Here is a 19,996-nt window from a genome sequence, read left to right as displayed (position 1 = left end):
TAACAATAAGAAAAACTTCAATTATGATGTAGCGATGAAAACAATTTTTGGTTTGGGGTCACCACAACAAGAAGAACTGTATTGAAGGGTCACAGTGTTGGGAAGTTTGAAAACCACTGGACTAGACCATGACTTGGAAAGCAGCCAGAGCAAATAGGAAGTATTTGTGGGACAGAGTCATGTGGAAGAAAGGGATCGATGGCTTTGACAAGCAGAAAACCTTCTGAGATTTACTGTGTACTGAAGCTTTCTTCCTCCTGTTTCTTACAATTCCTTAGTACTTCTTGACTTGATGAACCTGATTAAGTCTGTTCTTTGTGTTCCACAATTACATTTATGTCTCTTGAGTTTTTTCAAAACATGTTACTGTCTAGATTTAAAAAATTAAACATTATAAAATATGAATCAAGCTTTGAATATGTGTTCATTGAATAATATATAACATGCAAATCTTTTTCGTGCATTCTTTTTAAAAGATTTTATTATTATTTCATGTATTTATTCATGTACATGTAAATACATTGAGGGTGGGGAACAGGGCGCTGGAGGAGCACATCAGAGCCCTTGGAGTTTCAGTTCCAGCTGGTTAGGAGCTACCTGATATGTGTCATGATCGGGAATCTATATTACTCCTAGTTACTGACAAAACTAAATGTCACAAAACCTAAAAGACTAAAGAATGGCAGTGCAGGTCATATCATTTCTATTGTATGTACAAACATATTAAGAAGGTTCAGAAGGAGAAAATGAATCAGATTTCAACCCACAAAAAGATCCAGAAGGGAAATGTAACTTGTCTATAACCCTACTGTGTTAAGAGTCAAAATCCTGACTGACAGAAGTCTATTGATGTCTTGTGATTCTTTTCTCTATTTTCTTAACTTGCATTATTCTTTTGGGAACATAAGATACTGTTGCATTAGATATTTCTGGTCATAAAGTAGGTATAGTCACCACAATTATCCTAAAGATGTTTAACAGAGAAGGAAACCACAGACATTTTTTTCTTGAACATAATATTTTTATCAATTATTTGGAAATCTCATACAATGCACCCCAATCACAGTCCTTTCCCAATCCTCCCAGACCTGAGACCTGGCAAGCCTCACCTTAAATGCTACTACCTTTGGAGAGGATAATTAATTTTATATTTTCTTCCCAGTGCTTAACAGATTGTAGTCTTCTAGGGAAGGTCAAAATGATCAGCTATCTTTATGTTTGACTTTCATTTAAGGCTTTCTTAAATAAAAGACAATGTGGACTCATTAGGGAAGCTACCTTGCTAGATTTTATTCATCCCTTTTGGATAAACAAAATTGTACTTGGTGCCTAAATTGACCTATGAGGCAGTAAATAATTCTCTTGTGCAAGTTGTTTTAATTGGTTCAAGCCAGAATGCTCCATAAACCAGCAAGAATGTATTCATACAGCTTGAGATTTATTGCCTAGGCAAAAAAATGAATGAAAAGAAAATACAAGGGTTTGACCAGAGTCAATACAGCATCTGAGAAGGTGGATTTGAAAGGGAAATTTGAACCTTGCTTCATGACTTTTATTTTCCTTCCTTCGTTCTTTCCTTCCTTCCTTCCTTTCTTCCTTCCTTCCTCCCCTCCTTTGTCTTTTTTTTCCTCTTGTACTTTTTTGGGCAAAGGATTAAGTACAAAAAAGTTGGGTTTCAGCGTTTAAGCATAATCATCAAATAACTGAGAACTGGGCAGTGAGTTGTGCCAGGTTCTTTTCTTTCTTTTCTTTTGTAAGACACAACTTGAGATCAGTCATTGGGAAGGTGGGGCTGCGTGAGTATGTGCAAGAGACTGTTTAAACTCACCTTTGTATGGATAAACATTCAGAAAAACACTCGATATGCTGAAGGGATCCTTCCTTAATACAGGAAGTGATGGCTTTGTGAAGCCACCACAACTAAACCCTAGTTTTTCAACCTCAAAATCCCAGGATTGAATTTCTAGAAGAAATGAGCTGAATGGGAATGCTTCATGGAGCTGCTTACAATTACAGCCAACTTGGTTCTAAAGCCTGTTGAATGCAGAGCACCTGAGCTTGGCTTAATTCACCTTCAGCCACCTCTCTGCATCCTGAACCCACTGAAACCGCAAACCCTAAATCTGATTGGCACATCAAGATGAAGATGCTACAGATATGATTTTTTTTTTTTTTTTTTTTTTTTTAGTGTATCCACACTCTTCCTCTGCCATGACTAACTACTTCTTATTCCTGTTTGAATTTTCCTTTTTCGCATTTGGATTCAGGAGATGACTAGGTTTTATCAGACAATGGTTTTCTTCTACACCTTAGGAATCAGGACTGAGGATAGAGATAAAAGCAGGCAGAATCTATTGGGATGAGCTTATTGGTATGATGCAGCTCATCAGATAGACTTTATGCAGGAAACAAAGGACCAGGAGATGCAGGAGAGGGAGGAGTCACTGACTTAGGAAAGTGAGGGTTTTGAATCGTCCTCTTCTCTCTCAAAGGTCATAGAAGGTCATGGATGCCCTAAGATTCATTTGGCAGACCTTACGTTCTTCTCAGTCAATTCTTCCTTCTGCTTACTACTCTGTTTAATGATTGCTTCTGGGGCCTGGGAGATAGTGGTCAATAGCACTGGCTACTCTTGCAGAGGTCCTGGCTTCAATCCTCAGCACTCGCAGTTCACAACTGTCTGTAACTCCAGTTCCAGAGGAACCAACACCCCACACATACATACAGAAAAAAAATCTATGCACATAAAATTTGAAAATAATAATGTTTTAAAAAATTAAGTGATAGCTTCTCCTGTGTCATCTCCTCTGTCACTGAGACTCTCCCATCTTTATGTCCATACCCCATTTTTTGACACTTCCTCCTTACCTGTTCTCATCAGAGCATCAGCATGAGGCCAGCATCTATATTTCCACTGAACCCACTGTCCCATGAGTGAAGCTCACGTTTCCATGTGGATTCTCAACAGTCTGTTTCACTTACTCAGCTTGAGAGCAAGTCCATCATTTTACCTCCTACATTCCTTACTAGGTTGGTTTGAGATAAATCACTTATCTCAGGAGAAATAAGCTAAGTGGAAGGTCATAGTCCGTTACCATTATTTCTCTTGCTGAGAAATTGCTAAGAGAAATCTTCAATCTAATAAAAATCTCCTTCCTTTAGGAGACCAGGAGAAGGCCTGAGGATTTACTGGGGGAGCACTGAGGGGTGGTCTGTATTGTCTCGTTGGAACCCGTGGTCCACTGAGGTTCCCTATGCCACCCTCACTGAGCATCCTATGAAACATACCAGTGAGAAGTTCCTTGAGATCTGCAAGGTAGGTGACGAACATATTATGTCTTAAAAACTGTTCAGACACAACCTGAAGGTTAGATAAAAGTTTAATCCTCTTTAGGCTTGAAGAGTATAGCTATGTCATAGAAACCACTTATATATTATATTTATGTGGCCGTAATGTGCCCCTTCCCTCTTGCTATCTTCTTTTAATAGAATATTATAAAAAATTATAGTACTTATGTTTGTCTCGACTGTATTTACTGTAAGAGGGTGCAAGGGGTTTTTGTCTATACAGGTAGAATTGTAATTGACATATTCTGGGAAGAAATATGGAATAGTGTGGAGCAGATTTTGTCATATTGGCTCCGTGGTCATACCATACAAAGTCATTCCTTTCCATCGGATGGTGTTAGTGGTGTCATGTCTAAAGTGAATGAGGTGGAGTCTACCATTCCTGCTGACATCATTGGCCAGGTACCAAATCAAGTGAATAGCAAAATAGCATCCTTAAGTGCTCCCCAGAACTCACAGCTGCTGTGCTTCTTGCTATGCCATCAATTATCCTCTCAGATTCCAAGGTCTTCATAATCAGGGACAGTCCCTTTGAATGTTCTCTCATTGTTTCCAGATGAATTAAGTTCAGGGACAATGTACACAGTTGGAAAGTAAAACAGCTGGGGTTGAATGTTGAGTGAAAAATCAAGCAATTTTCGCAAAGCCAAGCATACATGTATACATGTAGAAGGAGAATTTGTAATCTTTTCTGTCATTTTTTTTAATGTTTACCTTGATGTCTCTTACTTTAAAATATTATAGCTTGTTTAATATAAATTCAAAACTTGGTTGTTGGTAAGTCCTATTGATGGCACATTAGAATTCTTACATTAATGTGTACATTAATTTATGTACATTTATGCAAGTCAGTTTATGTGGTATGGATAAATAAATTGGTAATAAATTGTACCTTTCAGGCACCATGCTTGTGATTAGCAACTAGGTGGGATCTTAATTCCCAATAATGCAGAGAGAAATTGGCTTCTATCCTTACTCCTCCCAGAGAATGTTAATGGTCCTCTTGGGACTTATGCAGGTGTCCTCAGAGATTCATGGTTTCAAGACTGACCTGGCTGTGACTACTGCCCGTACAGGATTAATTCAGGGACCATGTTATCGCACCTCATGTGACATCAGTTTCACAATCCCACAGGCAAAGCATCAGCATCAGTTCCCTGGTTGACTCTTTACCACTTATAGCCAAGTAAACAAAACAAAGTGACAACCAAGACCAGCACCATACAGGCTCCACCTCAGCTTGCTGTACGAACAGAAGTGCTGAGGGAGTCGAGAGGCAGAGGAGAGTTTCATTCTAAAGTGCCCAACTTCAGTGTACCACGTTGCTCTTTGTTCAGAAGTCCTTTTGAGAAACACCACACATGTTCCCATTGTATCCTTTGTCCTCTACAATTAACACCTTCCTCAAACCCCTGGTTTTCACTGTTATTAGGCCTAGCAATGTGTTATTAGGAGTAGCAATGTGTGGAAGAGACATTTATTAAGATGCTTGTTAATCCAGACTAAAAAGTATAATACTGGATTTTCAGAAGGGAATGTTCTTTTATTTTAACGAAAACCTTTTTAATCATGAAAATGACACGTATTTTTGTATTAATAGCCGAATTTTCTTACTAGTCAATATAAATACTAAGTGATTTAGTTATGAAATGTGTCACTCCCTGAGACAAGCCTTGTCTTATTTCTTGGACTTGATGCAGTAGGTACTTAATTCTGAATGTCCTTTGCTGGAAGAAGTTTACAATGAGTGATTAAGGAGTGTGTTCTATGAGCTACAAAGAAATGCTATGCCCTGATGATGCTGTGTTTTTGTTTACTATATACAAATGAAATCAAATAATATTTTAAAGAACCTAAAAGTTAAATATTGAAAGGTGTTTGAAACATTGCCTAAGCATTCATGGGAGACGATGTATTTGGGGGACTAGGGCCGAATGTACGAGTACTCCATGTGTGTGCGTGTGTGTTTGTGTGTGTGTGTGTGTGTGTGTGTGTGTGTGTGTTTATATTTGAAGCACATGCATGGCTCTATGAACATTATGAATATTAGCTGGTCACTTGGTTTTTAGTCAATCATATTATTATATGTCACTGTTAAAGGTGTAGGTTTTAAGGTTCCCTTTTCTTTATATGAGTGTATAGAAGATAAACAAAATTCCTTGCAGAACAGAGTCAGAGTTTTCTTTAAAGGACGAGAGTGGAAATGACCAAGGGGGACATTGCATATGGTGCAGTCTGGGGGAGCAAGTTAGGTCATGGTCAGGGAGAGCAATGCAAGATAATTTCTTTATCAACTGTTAGTTTATGTTCAAGACCTTATTTTTCTTCCTAGCATCAGCCTGGAACGTTCATTTGCTAAAGCCAGTCCTTACTCAAAGATCCTTCCAAATGAAGCTCTCTGGGAAAGCAAATGATCTCTCTATGGGATGCAAGATGATAAGTCTTTGCTTGAGGTCCCTGAGTCTCAGCTTCTTGTTGTTGGTTTATACACCAGAACTGTATGTAGTCACGACGTTTTCTAGGATTGAGTTTGATTCAGGCTTTGTTAAACTAATGCAGAAGAGGAGATTTGAAGTGGGCTGCTTGAGTCTTGAGTAGTGCTTATGTGAATATTTTCATGTACCATGAGATTTTTAAATGGATGACATTTTTTTCAATTTCTCTTATTAATAAAATAGGAAGAAGAAAAATAAATGGGAGAAATGCTAATTCAAACTCAGGGAGCAATTCGTGTTAATTTCACAAATGCTGTGACATAAACAGAGAAGAGAAACACGATCCCAATGTTCCAGTAACTCACAAGCTGATGAAACATCTTATTATTAAAGATAGATTCAAACTCACCCTTTCCCAGAGCACTCCACTTAGAGTTTCATCACTGAACATTTTCTGGCATTTATAGAAAACAGGTAGAATTGTTGCTGAGGATACAAACACAAATGAGATAATATTTGAACCATACGAAGGTTAAGTATTTAACAGAAGAGGCAGCTAAATAGGCAGAGATTTAACTGTAGAAACTAATGGAATAAAACAGAAGTTGGATTTCAGTAGACAAGACTGAAGGTAGTCAAAGGTGTGTATAATGTTCATAGAAAAAGAATAGTTCAGCTGTCTGTATGATGATTTAGATAATAGAAATAGAAGCCCAGTGGAGTTAGGAGGAATAGTACGGCATGAGAAAAGTTTGAATTACTCATCAGGGAGTAAATAAAGAGCACATGACTGACATGATATAGAAAATGGTAGAGAGGTGAAGATGAGGCAGTTTCTGGGCTGTTCGATGGTAGTTACACTACCTTCAGAGATAATCGTGAGTGGGAGGGGCTAGTTTAGCTTATGAGCTGGTAGGCAGGAAATATCAGTAGAATAGTCAGGGAGCTAGAACTTTAGGTCTGAACTTCTGTAGAAAACGTCGGCCTGGAGAGAGATAATTCTGCTCAGGCAACGTTACATCAGGGTTGAGTTACTGGTAGTTGCTCAGGAAAGTACCTGACAGGGTTAGTAGTCGTACACATAGGTGTTCAAATTCAAGTTTATACAAATCTCTAAACATTGCCACCTGATCTTGATTCTCAAATGTGACAGGACTTCCTGATACCATCACAGCGATTGTAGGTCACTTTCATGTCTAGCAAACACGGTGCTCAAAAGCTTTCTTTCCAGAATTTTTTATCCACCTACCTTCAAATCTTCTAAAATCTGCACACGTGCTTGTCTCTGTACTGCTTCTAATGCACAACTGTGAAAATTGAAGATACTAGGTTACTGTGCATTTAAGATCCTTGCACAGTACACAGAAAGAATCTCACATGTTATTCTATCAGTTTTTATTATCTTTATTGCTATGGCATGTATTGTCATGTGAATCAACTATAAAAACTATAAAATAGGCATCAATATGTCTTCATTTTAAAAATCAAGGCACTTAAGCACAAAGATTAAGTGAGCAAACTAAGGCCATGTATTAAGAGAGATACATGTATCCCTAAGTTACCAATATTCATGGAACTTAGTATAAGCCTACAGTACTTTCTTGTGAATATACATGAGATGCTGTGTTTGTGTGTGTGTGTGTGTGTGAGAGAGAGAGAGAGAGAGAGAGAGAGAGAGAGAGAGAGAGAGAGAGAGAGAGAGAGAAAGAAAGAGAGAGAGAGAGAGAGAGAGAGAGAGAGAGAGAGAGAGAGAGAGAGGTGATGTAGGGGTATAGCCAAGCAGAAAACTAAAATCAAAAAAGGAGAATGTGTGTGCTCTGATGTGCCGAGCTGAGGTAGACTTGTGTATTTCTATCTAGCCCCTCAGGCTCAATCTGTTTGGCCCACTTTGTAGTTAGAAGGCATTTCCTTGCCTTTCTTCTTTAACCCTTGCTTTGCTGAGTTGCCTGACCTTATGGCATACACCACTGGAGAGGCACTGGTGACCCAGACTGACACTCATGTACATCTTGAATGGACCACAGACCATCCACAGAGATGCACAGCAATCCATTGAACAGTGACCATTTCTCTTTCCTGGACCATTCATCCATCTTTTCCAGGGAATGTTGAAATAGAGTTTATCTTTTCTTTTTGTAACCACTTTAAACTTTAGCCACTTGTTTTAGCTTTCACATTAATGCAGCAAATTCTTTTTGGCTATCTTCCTGATGTTGAGTCCAACAAAATGACAGCATGCTAGGAATCCAAAGGAATATTCAAGAGAGGTCTTTCTGGAGACATTTGTGGTGTGAAGTGGGGCAACTTTTATAAATGGTTATTCACAAATTTCAATGTAGTGTTCATATGACTGCTAATAAGAGGGATTAACAGGGTATTGTTGGATCTCAGAAGGGGGGACGGTTATGTCTGAAAAGTGGCAAGAATGATGTTGTTTTATGTAAAACTCAAGGTAAAAGTGATTGGGGGTGAGCACTACAATTTAAGTAAAGGCACCATTACCAAAAGTTACAAATTACAAAGCTATGTGAAATGTTCTTGGAATGCTGACTAACCCATTTTATCTGAAATTTAAGGTGTATGGGTGTGTGTGTGTGTGTGTGTGTGTGTGTGTGTGTGTGTGTGCCTGTGCTGTGTATGTGTGTGTACGTTGTCTTCAAATCACAGATTTGAGGTGTATAGGATGAGAATGTAGGCCAGAATGTGTGGGAACTTTTTGTGTAGAAAGGAAACTGTGCCATCCTTTGATTTTTTTCACCCTATACTCAATTATCCACCATTACGGGGTCCATAAAAAGCAATTGACACATCCAGGTACAATGTGCAAACACACATGCATTTGGATGAGCACTGAAGCTTGCCAAGTGGTTTCACATCTTCAGTAGTGGACAATTTGCTTTTCATCCCAGGGTGCCTCCTTCTCTACAGAGAATGGTTGAAAACCTGTGGCCTGAAGGCTTGGAAAACCTGCTGAGCTCTGGAATGTGGGCTTGCAGGCATGAAACCTGGTCTCTTTGCCCAGTATAAACAGGAAGTAAGTGATGGTCCTAATAAAGAAAACTAAGAGGGAGCTGCTGGCAGACAGCACCTGAAGCAACCAGGGGCCCAGGCACTCAACGGGTAAATAATTGCTGTAAAGTCAAGAATACTGTACCTCCTCCTCCATGAACGCCGGTGTGCGTCACCCAAACCCTCACACGGCCCCTGTGTAACTGGAGTTGTTAAAACTTGACCCTTTGTTTTTTGAGACAGAAATAAAAGCGGGAGACAGAGGTGGGTGTATAAAAGCTTTTAGACAAAAGTATGTGGCTGGTGGCATTCATATCAGATGACACAGCATTCCTGTCACAGGGATTGAGCTCAGGTGCTTGAAACACTCAAGAGCCAGCTTGGGGACATGGCCTTTTGTCTGCCACTCCTATAGGGAGCAGTTTGTCTCTGTAAGCATGCCTGCCTCCTTTGAGAATGTTCCAGACATGGCTAGGAATGAAGTGTATCTAACGAAATGCAGTGTGTGAAGAATGAAATAGTGTCAATATTTTCTTTCCAACACTTAGATCCTGTGACCACAGGGAATCCACAAGAAATGAGGTTTAATGTTAGCACCGAGGAAGTGTTCAGTAATCTAGTTTGACAAACACTGATCTCTGAGAAGGCACTATGATAGACAGGTGGTCTTGGCAAATGAAAATGTGGACATGAATTGTTGTACCTTTCAGGAGACTGGAATGTAGAGAGTGATGGTGGTAGTGATGGTGATGATGGCGATAGAAAAGATAACATGTACTGTTTGTAGGAAAGAAACTTCTTAATGGTTTTTGCAATGAATCTGAATCCGAGTATTATCCCATTGCAATCCCTTGCCCTGCTATTATGCATGAGCACATAGCTTCTCTCTCTCTCTCTCTCTCTCTCTCTCTCTCTCTCTCTTTCTCTCTCTCTCTGTGGTGTGTGTGTGTGTGTGTGTGTGTGTGTGTGTTAGTTTTTACAGGACAAGAATATGAAACTCAGGAAGATTTAATTATTTACCCACGGGCTCACAGCTGCTGGGCACCTTGTTTACAGGTCAACATTTTTCTAATGCTACATATATTGTGAGGTTGTAAGTTCTGTAGTCCAGTGAGTCTTTTTAATGAAATAGGGTCTTGCCACATAGGCACATAGGCTGGCTTGAACTCTTTCTTCATCCTCTTGTACTTAGCATTGGGATTGCAGATTTTGCTACCCTACATCTTAAAAGGAGGGCACTTTTGATTACTAAGTGATATTTAGTGAAATCTATACCACTAAAGGATATTTAGTGATAGAATGGATTTCTTTTGGTTGTTCCAAAATTCTAGAGATTAAGCAAGATGATACATTTTTAATCAAAGAAAACTTGGACAAAAGCTACAAATTACAAAGATATACATATATTTTTTAATATAATATATATATATATATTATATGAAAAATTCTTAGATAATAATTAAGTCATTTTCTATAGAATTTAAAGTAAGTGTGTGTGTGTGTGTGTGTGTGTGTGTGTGTGTGTGTGTGTGTGTGTGTGTGTGTTTTCACAAGGAAGGCCTGGGGTATTCAGGATAGCTCCATAGGATGGGAATGGAAGTTCTAATGAATAGAGACTTTTAGTGCACCTAGCAATGCTTCAGGTGTCTGAAGGACGGGTATTAGAGAGTATGCTGTATACTTAAACTGTAAAAAGTATTCTGCCTCATAGTAAAAATATATTTGATTTCAAAATTGTAGTAGTCTCACAGGGACTTACTATGTAAAGGCCATATTTGCAACTATGCTAGGAAAACTGGTTCATAGATTTAAGTGGAGATATCAATGAAATGCAACAATATAAAAATACTATTATAATTATTATTCATTATTTTATTTTATGTGTATTAATTACTTACCTACATCTCTGCATATCACAGTGCCACTGGATAACTGAAGAGGGTGTCAGATTCCATTCAACTGGAGTTACAGATGGTTGTGAGCTGCCCTGTGGCTCTGAACCCAGGCACTCTGTAAGAGCAGCAAATGCTCCAAAGTGCTGAGCCATCTTTTCAGTCCCAGAAGATAAACTTTTTTTTTTTTTAATTGGGTATGCAGAGGCATTATGGAAGTGGGAGGATTGAGCCCAGTTTTCAAACACGGAAGGAAAATGGAAAATAGAAAATATGGATTGATTGAAATTAAGGACTCTGCAAGTTAGATAGCAGTTCAATGTTTTTATTAATAATTTTACTTTTAAAGTAAAATTTGACTCCAAGCTAAGAATAATGAAAAAAATAAAAATATTACTTTTTGGATCAGATGGGGACTTTTATATAGATTCACAACTGATCCAAATGAAGGGAATATGTGTCTCTTGGATGCCCAACCAATCCAAGTTGTATGCAACACAAACATACAACTAGGGTTCATGGAGCACTGAGGAAGAGGGAAAAAGAGTAAAAAGATTGTAAGATCCAGAAGACAAAAATGCCTGCTTTTAGATCGTGTCTTTTTGACATGATGAAAAATATGAATGCCTGAATTTCCAAAAATAGTTACCCATAACAAGATGTGCATAATGATGTCAGCTCTCATGGCTAGGATGAAATTCCAAAGATCCTGTCTCTGCTGACTCGAGTGGTCAATTTTTGTAGAAAGAAGGGATAATTCTTTTCCTCCAGAGACAAGGTTATTCAATGCCAGATCATAAGTTCTGAATACATACATACACTGATAAATGAACTCAGTATATATGTGTGTGTTTGTGTGTGTGTGTGTGTGTGTGTGTGTCTTCTGTAACAATAATAAGATAATGTCATGAATTAGGGAGGGAAGAGGAAAGCATGTGGGGAGTTTGGGAGCTATCGGGGTACAGGAGTGATGTTGCTGCAATTATTCATATATGTTGTTTTCAAAAATAGGAACATCAATAACAAAAGTTCCACATTGTTGCTCAGGTACTGTGCTTAAGGAACATGGTTTGAAATTCTGAGATGCATCGTGTTCTCTGTCTGTGCCTTAGTAGTAATGAGAGGCAGGAGTAATTCTACATGGCAGGAAGGAGGCTAAGCTGGGAAACACAATGCCCATCTCTAGGCCATGTCTAAGTTGCTGAACCTTATTTCTACCTATGGGGATCTTGATCATCTCTTAAGATTGCGTAAGTCTCCTTTTGACATCATTCTTCATATCCTTTAGCTGTGCATGACTTTTGTGTTCTCGGGCATTTTCTGTCTCTTTTCCTGCTTGCTATAATGACCTTTGAATTACTACAGTTGGTATATTTCAGGGGCTACTTCATAGTTGATTGACTTTGAAGGTAGCAGTTGTTCGTATTTGGCCTTTCACATTCAGCAGTGCCCAACAAGTGTCTAGTTCACAATAGACTACTGGAAAATATTAAGCTGACGCCTTAATGTTATGAATAATAAAAAATAAATCAGGCAGGCATTTTATTATGTGTATTCTTTATTGGCTGAGTTTTATATTAAATGCCAAACAAGAGCAATGTCAACTTTTCAATGAAGCCATTCATGGTTAAAAAGCAAGACTTGCTGACCCCAGCAGGCCATCACCTAACTGGGGACTACTAGGGATGGGATGTTCTGAGCTTCCCGGGAGTCACTAACTTCATATTTATTCTTTTTGTCTGTTTGTTTTTCAGTTGTCTGGGTTCACATCTAAGCTTCTTCCAGCTATTGAGAATGCCCACAAGAATTCTGCTGAATCTGGAAGTGGAAAGGAACTGATGGTGTTAACCCAACCCATCCTGATTGAGACCTACACAGGGCTCATGTCATTCATTGGAAACCGCAACAAACTTGGCTATTCCCTTGCTCGTGGAAGTATTGGCTTTTAAGACTCTTTGTTACATTACCTATGGATAACCACTTTGCTTACATTCACTACGTTTTTGGATTATAGTAGTTATTTTCAGATAATATTTAGAGGACTGATTTATTAGTGCTATAGGAAATCTAAAAGCTTGATTAGACTGGTAGACAATTTAGGTTTCATATGAGAGAAATTAAATTTCCATCTGTGATGCAATTTGGATTTAAATTTGCTAAAATTGAAACTTTTCTTCACATCCATGGATACTTTCCTCACCTTCGTTTTTATCCCTCAAACCCTGTTTTATTCTCATTAGGCACCCACCGGCTCTGCTATCTTAGCAACTGGTTATGTGGGCCCTCAGATCCACAGTCTCTTGACTGATATTTATCTCAAGATTCAGGCTCTTCCTCATATCTACGAGTCATGCCTACAGCAGTGTTTCCAATGCCCCCATTCACTCAGCATTTTCCAAAGCGAGATTTCTCTGTGGTGTATTTTATAATCCATCCCTGAAACCTGCCAGTATTGGTTGGTTTGAGCTCTATGCCAAATGCATCCTGTTATACTAATACATGGACAGGTGACATAGCATTATTGTATTAAAGTTTAAAATGCATTCTCCAAAGGCTGGAGGTATAACTCACTAGCACAGAGCTTGCATAACTTGCACAAAGTCTTGAATCCTTAGCACTAAAAAGAAAAAAAAAATTTACCCCACCTTCCTGAATTCCATCCTTCACTCACAGTGTTGGATCAGATTTTCCATTGTTACCAAGGTCTCTTAATTAGGATCTGCACGCCAAGGCTTTTTCAATTAGTACCTTACTGTCAGTTCCTAAGGCACAATTTGATCACAACGCTCTACCGTAGTCGTTCAGTGCTGTCCAATAGCTCATTCTCTTTTGCAGCTTTGTTTTTCAAGTTTCTTTCAATGACATTACACCATTCAACAGCACCCCCCTCTGTCAAGTGAAATATTTTGTGGAATGTCAGTCTGGGAAACAGAAAAGGCAAGAGCATTGTGGCAACTGTGACTATTGGCTGGCTCCTGCTCTCATTGAACTAATGATTTCAGAAGGTTTGGGTTGAGGGCATGACTTCAAAACATTGTCTTTGTTCGCTTCATACCTGTGTTTTCCCTTTCATTTCTTCTTCTCTCCTCTTGACTTAACTGTAACTTTGAACAACCCAGGACAGTATGTCATGTCTTTTGGTTTCTTCCTTTTTAAAATTTTACAACTTACATTTCTTTATCACAGAAGCTCTGATGGACCACAACAAACATTATTACATGAAGGGTTTTTATTTGTTTGTTTGTTTGTTTGTTGTTGTTGTTTGGTTTTGGTTTTGTGTAGTTTGTTTTGTTTTGTTTTTCTGCCTCTCTTGAGACTCAAAGTTGAGATGATTAGCTTGCTGTTAAGGTTGAAAGTTACAGCTAATTCATTTTTTGGCTCCTCCAGAGCTTCTTCTACAGTGTTTTCTCTTTTTAGAAACCTTGTTTCCTCAGAATCAAAGACTCAGGTACTGTCCGTCATCAGTTTGGTACACAACATTCAAAACCAGAACTTGAGCTGCCTTTTACTTCCACCACTATTTTATTCCTTCCTCTGTCCCTGTGTCACACCTACTTCTTCACCCTACAATGGCAAACACTGTACAAGTCCCTAAGGCAAGGAACTTCTATTGAGACCTTGAGAGGAAGTGTTGAAATCCTTAGCTCTCCTGTCAACCGTTGTGGAAAGAAAAGTCATTCAATAACTCTGGCACCACTTCTGAAGAAGGCGTTATTGGCCAATTATTTTAATATTGTTGCCTGAAAACCCCCTATATGCCTCCAGGTAGTGGCATTTTCTGGAAGAATCCTCTGAAATGACTGTCTTGTTCTCTTGAGTCACTGTTTAAGGCTCTCCTTGGTGACTGACTTCCTTGGGTATGTTTGTCCCTCTTGCAAAGCTCAGTCAGACATCCCTATGTGACATTCTATAAGACACAGTGAGCATCCTCAGTGAAAGCTACTCAGAATGAAGGAGAGGAAGAGAGGCTTAATCCCAGGATCTGGTGTCTGTTTCATATATTGAAGAGCAAGAACAGAGGTTCTATACACACTTTCTATAGGTTATTCATGAGAGAGAGAGAGATATCTCCGGAATTTGAGAGATGTCTCTAGGTAAGCATGAATATCTTTTCAGAGTCAAATATCCAAATACTAAAGGACGACTTCTTGAAGTCTGGACTCTCAATTCACTTGACCTAAAGGAGATTAGATAGCATGCACACTGTGAACAGTACCGGTGTAGAACAATGTCTGAAGAGTCAATACAAAAGTTTTCTAAACATTTGTTGCTAAACACTCAGATAACTAGATACCTCTTTTGAAAAGAACTTACAAACTCATGTGATTTCCTATGAAATTACTTTAACTTCCCTATCTGTTAGTTTTCTAATATCTAATCTGGGGGCCATTTATACTTATTTCTCAGATGTGGAGCCTCAGTGAAGTGTCCACTCATCTCAATGACAAAAAAAAAAAAAAAAAAAAAAAAAAAAAAAAAAAAAAAACACTTAAGTTCCTGCCTATACAACAGGACTTCTACCAAAGACCAGTGGAGAGGCATCCAGAATAACTCAATTCAGTTCCCAAGAGGAATAATTTCTTTGTCACATGAAGCTAGTATTATTTGATGTTTAGAGTTCTCACTGGGCTCTTTGTTCCTGTGCTCAGCTGACAGCCACAGACCTGGGGAGTCACTGTGTGTGCACCTGGATTTTACTCTCTGTCATCTGAAACATTCTACTAATGTCTCCCAAGTGAAAATTAACCATCTACTTTGAAACTAGACTGGATATAAGAACCTTAAAACTAAAAACACATCCCACAAACCTGGTCTTTCTTATCTGGTCTTTGTTACATCCAGTTTTTTGAATACAATTTCCTAATGGAGCTTCCTTCAGAATGTGCTTGAATTTCCATAGCAGAAACCTTAACCAGCTTCTGATACATCTCACATAAGTCTCTTTCTGTTAACTCAAAACAAGTGGTGTCTCTCTGCCAGCCCTTTTACTGAAAAATATGCTGACTGGTGTAATATAGTTTATATCACCTTTTCATGCCAGGGTGTGAGGGCATTTGGAAAGGGAAGGGAGGTTGTTACACTTCTTAGTTTATGAGGGAAGGCTGGTAATGGTACACATACCTGACTTCCCTGTGGTTGGCTGGACTGTTTTGGTCGCCAGACTTCTGCCTATCCTTTAACATAGAAAAAGACACTAGCTTAATTCTTGGCTGCTTCCAGATTCTTTGCCTTGAGACCCATTTCATTGTCCCTTTGTTGAAACATTACTAAAGGTGCCAATTTACAGAGCCCCGGGGCTAAGGAAGAATACCTTCCAAACCAATGCTTTCATTTTGCAGAACCTGAAACACATGCTAAGAAACTTTTAAAAAGCCACAAAAAAAAAGCTTAGAAAAAAAAATGAAAATATAGTTAATTCTTGACAATATTGGAATTAGACTATATTTTTACCCCACTGCTCTGTTCAACATAGCACCTCCATTCCCAGGAAAAATATTCATTTTGGTCTTTGTATCCATAGCTGGATTGATTCTAGAGTGAGAAAACAATAGGCCATAGTTGTTTAGGGGGGATTTCCAGAAGTTACCTTTATTTTCTTAAAGGCTAAGGTCACTCGTGGAACACTCTGACTTCCTATCTGATCAAAATGCCCAAACAAAGCTACAGAAGCCAGCAGAGCCAGGGCAGCCAGCAGATCTTTTGTAAGGCATCTTTACTTCTACCTGGCATTTCATGGGGCAGCAGGGGGAGGACAAAAGTATTAAATTCAGGCTTAAAAGCTCCTTAGAAATTCTTTACACACTAGAGACCATGTTGGAGGGAGGAAGATGACTTATGCCAAGGGGGAAAAAAAGAGAGGGTAATGCCTGTGGTTTTCAAAGGTTAAGAGCAACAACAGAAAAAACAACAGCCCAAGTATTTGCACAGGGATGAAATGCTACCTGGCTTTTGGCCAACAATTATACAAGGGTTTGTGCCCACATCCTGTACCTGTGGTTTAGGGACGCTGCTCATGAGTGACTTCGTATGCTCAGTGACAGGAAACTTTAGTCACTGATGTGTAAACTCACCTTTGGTCTGCATCTCCCACAATGAGCTCCAAGCACACTTTAGGGGAAAGCCTCCAGATTTCCTTGCTGATGCCATTTCCTGGAAGCTAAGGAAGAACTCCATCTGAAAGGTAACACTGCTGGATCAGTCGTTACTCTATCTGGTAATCACAACTCACTAAGCCACAAAGGGGAAGTATGATATTGTCCCCTAGACCCTTTTCAGCCTCCAAGTCCAGGGCAAAAGGTAAGCCATATTTCATTTCAGGGATGCAGCTAGGTGAAATGTAATGCCCTGAGCCATGAGGCTCTTTTCTACCTCTGTTCAATGCCTCATCTGCTCTTAAACTCACATCAAAGATTATTTTATATTTCCATTGCATGACACTAGATAGAATGTGCATGCTTGAATTAATCCATTTGAGTGTACACAGGAGGCATCTTCCTGTTGTATTATGTGTATAGAAATGTGTTGGAACTGGATTCTCTGCATGGTCAGGTTGTTTTGAGCGTCTTGTACACAGTGCTATCTCCGGCAACTCAGAACGTCCTTTCCTCCACTTTCACACTCTCTTCCCCCTTGTGAAACACATGGAACTGTTTTGAAAGGGACCTTATGGCTTATTTTGTTAGCCTGTTGCTTGGTTTAAGGAATCAATCAAGCTTCTTAACCAGATACATTGCTTTTGCACCAATGTTTCTGTGCATAGAATTCTTCATACTCCTCATTTTCACTTCTCTTGTCTTTTTCTTTTTCTCCTTTTTCTTTTCCTTTTCTTCATCCTCTTTTTTTACTTCATCATCTTTTATTTCTTTTTCCTCTTCTTCTTCCCCTTCTCCTCCTCTTCCCTTTCCTTCTCCTCTTCCTCTTCCTCCTCCTCTTTTGATCTTACTCTTTTTCCTCCTCTTCTCTTTGTACTTAATAACTGAACACAACTCTCCAAGCAGGGCCTGCAAGCATTCCACCACTGAATATTTTTTAGTCCTTCTTTTTTTCTAAAGCAATAAATTCTACCAGTAATAACCTATATCAAGATCATTCCTCCGACCATTTAACTGAAATCTCTTTCTCTTGAGATCAATTTGTAGCTTCAGCTGACCTTGAGCTTACAGCAGTCCTCCAGCCTCAGTGACCTATGTGATGAAATTATAGTTGTGAGCTGCCTTATCTTGCCTAATATCATCAGCCAGAGTTTTCCTTTTCTATTTTCATTCTAGAAGATAAATCAGGAATGATGATTCCATCCCAGTGCTTCTGGCATAGGCAGACAGCTTCATCAAGTTCTAATTAATCTCTATGGAAAATTGATTGAGTTGGAGCTGAATTTACAACTAGATATTCCATCAGCATCTTCCTCTCCAAACCAGAGTATTCCAGTTTAATGATGACAATGCCTGCTGTGGTCTTGTTGATATAGAATAGCCACCGTGGAGCGTTGGTATTGTCTCTCAGAAATGTGCTTCACATAGACTTGAAGAAGAACTCTCTGAATCTCTTTAGAGGATCTAGAGCAGCAGGTTTCAATCTGTGGGTCACGACCTTTGTGGTCAAAGGTCCCTTTCATGTGTGTGTGTGTCTAAAACTATTAGATGTCACAGATGTTTACATTACGATTCATAACAGTAACAAAATGACAATTATAAAGTAGTAACAAAAATAATCTCATGGCTTATGATTGTGTAAGGTTGTCAAAAAAAAAAAAAAAAAAAAAAAAAAAACCCCAACCCAAGCAACCATTCAACCACACAAACAAAAAATAGGAGAGCAAGAGGGTAAGAGAGCAAAAGCAGAGCATCAGTGACCACACCAGGCACTAGGAAATGCACACATGCAGTCAAGCAGCAAGCACGTACCCCGAGATCAGCAGCTGCAGTCATAGCTAATCTAACATGGAGTTGCACATTTTTATTCTGAAACGTTTCCAGACCTACACCACAAATCAACTCCTGAAACATCGCCACACACAATCCTCCGTTTTCTATTGAAATGAACTGCCAAAACTTTTTAGTTATTTGGAGATCTTTTATATTCTATGAGTTATATTTTAACTTAATTTTTTTAGGAGTCAATTTTTGGTATAAGTGTAGAGATGAGGCAGAACTACATGTTAGACTAGCTATGACTGCATCTGCAGATCGTGGGGTGTATTTGCAGCTTGGCAGTGTTCATGCATTTCCCAGTGCCTGGTGTAGTTACTTATATGATGCTCTTGCTTTCTTGATACTCTTTTCCCCAACTTGGCACAATTTAGAATCACCTGGAAAGAGTGTGCCTCAGTTAAGGAATTACCTCTTTCATATAAGCTTGTAGATAAACCTGGGAGGGTTGTTCTTGATTAGTGATTGACATGAGAATACCCAGCCCACTGGGTAGAGACACCCCTGGGCTGGTCATTCTGGACTGTCTAAGAAAACTAGCTGACAAGCTCCACAAGCCACGAGAAGCAAGCCAATAAGCAGCATTCCTCCATGGTCTCTGTTTCGGTTTCTGCTTCTAGTTTTGTACCTGGTACTCTCCCAGTGATGGGCTACTTCGAGCTGAAATAAATACTTTCCTCTGTCTAGTTGCTTATGGTTAGAGTGTTTTATCACAACAGCAGAAAATCAATCCAGAACACACACACACACACTCACACACACATTCACTCACACACATGTACACACATATACATTCATTCACATACATATCCACACATCTAAACACACATACACACAAACGCAGACACATACATATACACACCCACACACATGCACTCACATCACAGTCATACTCCATATCCTTATTACTATTATGATTAGAAGCAGTTGGCATCTAGGTTTTAGCAGAATGAATAGTATACTCTACTTTCCTATATTCTAGGCAGTGAAGAACTTAATTACTTTATAAAGGCACTGAAATGGCTCATTTATTGAGGCTGTTGTATTTATAGAAGCAGCTAAGCATGAAGTAGCAACTGTTCTACCACTACAGTTTTCTATAAGACACAGGTATAAAGAAGTATCAAGAAAGTTACACTAGGAAACCAGTAATTGGGCCATGGCTACGGGTATCTTCTAAGATAGTGATAGGTTGCTGCACTGAATTACTAAGAAAGAGCTACAGTAACTATTGGTTAGTTTGAGATTTTGGATACTGCAGGGTCTTTATTTGGCTGACACATTTGCATTGAGCCTAGACCAGGAGATAGATCTGTATGGACCCGTAGTGAGCGCTAGTATGTACCATGCTTTACCTGTAGAGTTTTGCTGTATAGCTCAGTTG

At 39.0% G+C, this 19,996-nt stretch overlaps 1 protein-coding gene across 1 annotated transcript in view; it reads left to right on the top strand.

Moving 5' to 3' along the window:
* TPRG1 (tumor protein p63 regulated 1) overlaps positions 1–12,633 on the top strand; it is a gene marked incomplete at both ends in the record, with an annotated part of 100,576 nt that extends 87,943 nt beyond the window's left edge. The window contains 2 exons of the mRNA XM_080919604.1: positions 3,163–3,316; positions 12,439–12,633. Of these exons, the coding sequence (XP_080775730.1) occupies positions 3,163–3,316; positions 12,439–12,633 (349 nt within the window). The remainder of the gene's footprint in view (positions 1–3,162; positions 3,317–12,438) is intronic.
* Positions 12,634–19,996: the final 7,363 nt, after the last annotated feature.

This window comes from Micromys minutus (genome assembly GCF_963924665.1).
Source record: "Micromys minutus genome assembly, chromosome: 7".
Lineage (NCBI taxonomy): Eukaryota > Metazoa > Chordata > Mammalia > Rodentia > Muridae > Micromys > Micromys minutus.
The sequence above is the reverse complement of the archived record's forward strand: the minus strand, read 5'-3'. Positions and strand labels throughout refer to the sequence as shown.